At 48.9% G+C, this 6,497-nt stretch overlaps 1 protein-coding gene across 1 annotated transcript; it reads left to right on the forward strand.

Moving 5' to 3' along the window:
- Window positions 1–2,822: 2,822 nt before the first annotated feature.
- On the forward strand, window positions 2,823–5,954 carry LOC116840576. Its single transcript, XM_032807440.1, has 3 exons — window positions 2,823–3,542; window positions 3,646–3,753; window positions 4,990–5,954. Exons 1-3 carry the CDS (start codon window positions 3,077–3,079, stop codon window positions 5,265–5,267), a joined length of 852 nt encoding a protein of 283 aa, XP_032663331.1. The 5' UTR covers window positions 2,823–3,076; the 3' UTR covers window positions 5,268–5,954.
- The last annotated feature ends 543 nt before the right edge of the window (window positions 5,955–6,497 follow it).

Raw genomic sequence — 6,497 nt, forward strand, 5'->3', positions numbered from 1 at the left:
AGAGAGAGAGAGAGAGAGAGAGAGAGAGAGAGAGAGAGAGAGCGTCGTTCATCTCGTGCCATTGAGGAAATCGACTTTCGATTTCCGACGTACGGAGTGGCGAGGATCGCGGACTTGACCCAGTTTCTTTCCTCCTTTCTTTCTTTTTTTGTTTTCGAAAACCGTTCATGTGCGTGTTTATGGCGAGGAAGGGAGGAAGAAATTGAAGTCCGGTATGTGTCCGAAACCTCGATCGTACACGGATATCGCCGACATCGACCGACCGACCGACAGACCGACCGACCGACCGACCGACCGGCCATGGATGAACGCGCTCTCAAAAGCGTCATCGTGTTGTTATTACATGAGGTGTCGAGATGATTTCCCATATTTGTGGACGATGACACGAATCGTTTACGAATCTGCGCGAACGCGCGCCGCGCGACCAATTAATGCCGTCGATATCGGGAAAAGAGATCACGACGAACGATGGATCTGGAATTAACCGTTGATTTCTGATATGTGGGCCGTTCGTCGCCGGTAACCTGAATTCCCGCTTGCTTCAAGCGCAATTACCTGCAGATCGGAGAGATTAATACGGAGCCAAGCGGTGAAAATCGCTCGGGCCTCGTTATAAAAGAGTTATTGTCGCGCGATTACTGCGACGATTCTGCGTTCACACGTGTGCGTGTGCAGATATGTGTGAGTGTGTGTGTGTGTGTGTGTGTGTGTGCGTGCTCGCGTGTGTATGCGTGCGTTTCTGACTAACGAATTATGGATTCGAGATTTTAAATTTGAATTTGAAATTTTAGAATCTTACGAAAAAATGGTCGGAGACTGGGTCAACCAATCGCAGGTGAAACATGAACGAACCAGAAAATCCTGATTACTTGAATTTCTAGCTCATTTGTACTTGACTAGAAATTTGCTGAGTCCAAGCAGACTCTCTTTTCAGTAGAGGATCAAATTTTAGAATTTGTGTATTAATTAATCTCTCAACCCTGACTAGGTCAGTTCGTGAATATCGACAATTTTCGCTCCTGAACGAATTGTCGTAGTTATTTGGAAATTTATCACGTTGCTTTTGAATGGATCGCCGAATTTTCAGCATACTTTCGAATTCTGTGGATATTGTGAAACTTTCAGAATAACTTACCGTGTTCGTATTTGGCGTTACCTCGAGTTTCAGTAAGATTAAGGGTCGATTTCTCGACAGTTGAGAACTCGAACTTAGAATTACGTTCAAACTTTGTTCAAACGCAGAGTTAAAATTTAAATCTACGTTCGAGTTGCTGCTGGAAAATCGATTCTATGTGCAACAGGTCGAACGAGACGCGCAAAGTGCGAAAGAGATAGAGAGCGAAAAGAAGACAAGATCGACGTTTGGGGGACGACAGGTTCTCTGAAAGGTCGCGATAACGCGATCGCGATGCGGATGCTCGTCGGAAATCTAACACGGACCTGCGCGAGCCGCGAGAAAAAAATTCGCAAGGAACCCTACACGTATGACTCGAGTAAGTGCGCTGTGATGGACGATAAAATTGCCGCGGAGCAAGCAGAGCGTGTATCCACTGCTAATTGTGAAGCAACGTTCACTAATTATAACTACCATTCCGTGTGTATTGTGCGCGGTGTCGATTAAGTGGTCGTTTTCGCACGCGAGTGCTCTCTCTCTCTCTCTCTCTCTCTCTCTCTCTCTCTCTCTCTCTTTGTTTCAAGCGCAGGATGCTCTGCCGCTTCTAATCGGCGTGTTCGGGGCCCATGGAGAAGTCTTTGGTGCCTCGCGAGCTCCGGTTTCAGGTTTATATAGTCGAGGACGATCGTCCGCGTGCGATCGAGTCGTCCCGAGGAACGGCAGGATGATTTCGAGCCGGCCGGTAGTTATACCTCTAGCGGACCTCCGAGTGCGTACATAACTACGGGGTATCAGGCATGCGAGGGGAAGTGGAACAGAAGAGAAAGGCACGTGGAGATGAACTAGATTTCGGATAGTCATCTCTTCTTTCCGTCCACGTTCGCCGTCCTCGTTCCCCTCCGCCTCTCTTGCTCCGCGTCCTCCGACTTGCTCCTGCAGCCCTCCTGCGGCCGCCATGTCCATTCGCATTCCATCTCGCGTTCATTGTCGCATTCCTGCGGTCGAGTGTGAGCTCCTCCTGAGCCGGCTTCTCAGCCCTGCGCGTCCACCTGTCCACCAAAGGGTCCGTCTGTTCGCCATGGTTCGTCCTTGTCGCCGTGGTGCGAAGTCCCGTTCCGGTTTCTCGCGGATGCTCTCTCCATGGGAGACGCGACGCGCTCCGGTCGCTTCTACGTGCTATAGCCGCGGCGTGTGATCGCGATTCGAAATCGGCACGTTCTCTTCCGCTCCACTAAAGCGCGGAAGGAGAGAAAGGAAGGTGATGGCCGCGCGCGGAGCAGAAGAGGGCCGCGTCGCCGTGCGATCCGGGAGTCGGATAGGTGGTCTAGAATAGCGTTTAACATCTCGTCAGATGCGGATTACGCCAGCGATGGCGCGGAGGGAGGGGGAGGAAGGCGCGAAAGACGGCGCGAGAAGGACGGCAGGCGGGCGTCACTCGGCTTACCCGAGATGACGGAACCACCACCTCCGCCGCCGCCGCCGCCACCGCCTCCGATCGGGCCGCGCGAGCGCACCGTAACGCTCTGAAACGCTAGTCGGGAAACAAGAATTAAACGACTCGGAGGAGACTGCGTCTGCCGTGAGGCGGACGAAAAATTCACCGGCTAATGCACAGCAAGAGCAGAGAACGGCAGCCACCGTACCAATGCTCTCCTTGCTTTTTTCCTGCTACAATCACCGACCGTCACGTAGATCTATATAAATGGCAATTGCAAGCTCGTACGCTGCAGCACTCGGACCTCCGCCGTAGGTTCCGCAGCTACGCAACGCAGAACGAACGCGCGGTATCACGTCGACCACGCATTGGCGCAGTCGCCCTTAGTTAGTTAGTCGGCGACCACGAGGAGAACCCGCCTGTCCGGTGTCTGTCTTCTCCGCGCGCCTTGGTCTCCGAAGGGCCGTTCCCTCGTAACGCGATACACAGAGAGTCGCCTTCGTATCTCCGGACCCAGACACGGCACGATGTCGCGGATACACGACGATGGCCGCCGACGTCCGTTCGTCCAGCTGCTTCTGCTGATGATCTGCGCGTTGTCGATCGTCGACACGATCGACGCCGCCGCCGCCGCCGCCGCCGCCGCCGCCAACGTCAAGGACGCGTGGACGGGATTCTCGACGTCGTGCGCGACCGAGGACGCGAAGAACATGTCCATGTCCTGCCATGGCGTGCGAATCGTCCGCCAGATCGTGAAGCAGATGTTGGAGACCACCAGCAAGGAACGGGATATCGAGCTGTTCGACGGCGTCAGCCTCGTCGAGGTGCCCGGCAGCGGCTCGCCGCGCAAGGCCAGGGTGTTCAAGGGCTTCGGTGGCCTCGGACCGTTCCTGCAATTCCTGGAGGGTAGAGAGCTGCGGGTCAAGCTGCCGTCCCTGCTGCCGCCGAACGTTGAAACTGCGCTGCAAGAGAGTTTGCCCTCCGAGTCCGAAGGTGGGTAAATCGTCCGTGAGGGAGTCCCGCTGATCGTTCGCGATGCTCGTTGAGAGAGAGGGAAAGAATTCGGACGGAATCTCTGAAAGTTTGTATTTTGCAGCGAGGAAAGATGGCGGTTTGGGCGGCGGCGGCGGTTTCGGAGGCGGCAAAGGTGGCGGAGGCAAGAAAGGAGGCGGCGGCGGTATTTTGATAATGGCTCTCATGATGGGTAAGTGGTTACGAATAATCAACGTCCCATGAACGGTTGATTAATCTGAGAAAGTTACGACCACGCGTCGCTTCGCGTCAATGTTCTGTGTTTGTGTATTCGTGGCCGAATCCTGCCGACTAGTCGCGTGATATTGCGGAAATTGCGCAATGTTTATCGCACGCGCGAACTAAATCTGGAGGCGAAAATCGGAGAGCGAATCACGTAGTTCAAATAAAAGGGAATTGACCAGATCTCTATATCTATATACCGTTGTGTCAACAGCATTTCTGTCTGGTTAGAATGTATCTTCATTCAATAATAATATTATTGAAACTGATCATATTATTGTTTTAATAATTCGAGTATTGGTTACAACAATATTACTATTGAATTAAGAAGATTTATTCCAATCAAGACATCTCGTTTTACATTAATATTCTGTGTTTTTATATTCACGATCGAATATATGATTCAGAATAGTCTCGTAATATTACAGAAATTACGTAATGTTGATTAAGCACAAATTTAATTTTAAAAAATTGAATCTGATATCAAAGTTAAAATAAGAGAGGCCTAACCTAAGTTGAACAAATCACTCCAATTAAAAGAGTGTTGATCAGATCTTTATATTTGTACGAAAAAATGCTTTTGTGTCAACAACATTTTTCTGATTGGAATAAATCTTGATTCAGTAATAGTATTATTAAAATTGATACATCACATTATTGTTCTAATAACTCAAGCATTAGTCTCAATAATACTATCATTGAATAAAGAAGATTTATTCAGAAAAAGCTGTTGATACGATAACATTTTCTCGTATAATTCTTTTGTTTCATAAAAAAAAATATAATCTCATCCATAGCTGAATCCTTTTTTGCTCTCAAGAGAATTCTACTAAAACTAAAAAGAAAATATCTTAATATCCAAATAAAAATAATTTTAGTTGCAAGGTGCCGTTTCCTGCAATCTCATATTCTAAGTGAAAACTTGCACTTTACCCTTGAAAGGATATTCCTTTTTAATGAAGAGTGAATAGTATTAAATAAATATAATGAATAATATCGTCCGAATATTTCTCTCAGAAGAATCCTCTTGAAGCGACAAATAGGAAAACTCCACTAAGGATGAGATTATCTTTCTTTGGCTGTTGATTTCGCGCATTAGATGCAATCGCGACACTTGCTGATATCACGTCGTTAATTTGAAGTAACAACGTATTTGAATAAATCTATGTTTTCCCGACGCGTGCAGGCAAAATGATGGCCGCGATGGGCTTCGGCGCGCTTGGTCTCCTGGCCATGAAGGCGCTGATGGTGTCGGCCATGGCCTTGATGCTCTCACTGATCGTGGCTGTGAAGAAATTGGCGGGCGGCGGCGACGACCACGGCGGCGGTCATCATGTCGTGTACGCGCAAGATGTCGGCCATCATCACCGCAAGAAGAGATCGTTCGCGGACTACGACGAGGACCGCACGCAGCTGCCCTACCGAGGATACGCCAATCTCTACGGCAACCTACAGGCGTCCTGATGTCCTGGTCAATCGCCAGCATCCTCCGCGCAATTCGATCGAGATCCCACGGCCTTCTCTCCACTCCCCTATCGCGATGACCGGAGCTTCTCTCCGCGATGGAACCGAGACGGGCCACGTTGACGGCGGCGCGTTCGCACTATTTACATTCTCCATTGCATCGTCATTGTATCCTCATCATCCTCTCATTCATTTAACGCAACTCCACCAACGTGGTGTTCACATCCTCTCGGCTGTAGAGCGCGAAACTGCACGGTTGCCGCGGCAGGGGGTTAACGGACTTCTGGGAAACGACTGACGATGACGTCGACGACGACGGCGATGACGGCGACGGCGACGTAGACAACGGCGACAACGACGACGCGACGGTGACGAAGACGCGACGCGAGATCAGTGACAGTGACACGCCGAGACGAGACGACAGTGACCAAGAAACTAATTAACAGCCACGGTAGAAAGTGACGCTCGAACAAACGTTTGCTCGCGAAAAACGCGCTCATCCAACCCTCTTCGGGCCGTTGCTACGGAACAGGACTCTCTCAGTGAAAGATCAAGGATACCGAACTGAAGAAACCAAAGTACACATTGTTCGATTAATTGTTTTTTGTACGTATATATTTATTTTTTTACATATGTATTTATTGTTGTGCATCGCATGTTAATAAAGCATACGTGCTTGGAAGCATATATACGCAAGATAGAGGTAGATAAATAGATAGATGGAGAGAGAGAGAGTGAGTGAGTGAGTGAGTGAGTGAGTGAGTGAGTGAGTGAGTGAGAAATCATGTTTGCATTTCTTGTCACTCCCGAATCGAGGAGATTTGCAGCTTTAACGACGTCGACCACCACTCACACGATAAACAGTGATAACACGACGTGGTCAACTTTTAATCGCACCACGCGCAAAGTGCAATATTCGCGAGGATATATAAATCGCGAAAATAAATATATAAATCGTGTGAAGACCCGTATAAGACGCTAAGATAAATAACAGCATTTATCTGAGTGGGAAATGAATCTCTTGATATAAATGTAGACATCCAATGAAGTATCTACATGAATATAAGTCGCGAAGATGAATATAAAACGCAAGGATGAATGTAAATCGCGCGAAAACGAATAGAAATGACGGTGATCGCGTCTAGCCGTGAGCGTTTAGCGGCGAGTCGTGCTCGGACGAATCGAGACGTAACGGCGTTATTGCGAGAAATTAATAAGACGCTTAGGGAG

The sequence above is a fragment of the Odontomachus brunneus genome, unplaced genomic scaffold (genome assembly GCF_010583005.1).
Source record: "Odontomachus brunneus isolate Ranch 3 - 2012 unplaced genomic scaffold, Obru_v1 Obru_scaffold_010, whole genome shotgun sequence".
Taxonomy (NCBI): Eukaryota; Metazoa; Arthropoda; class Insecta; order Hymenoptera; family Formicidae; genus Odontomachus; species Odontomachus brunneus.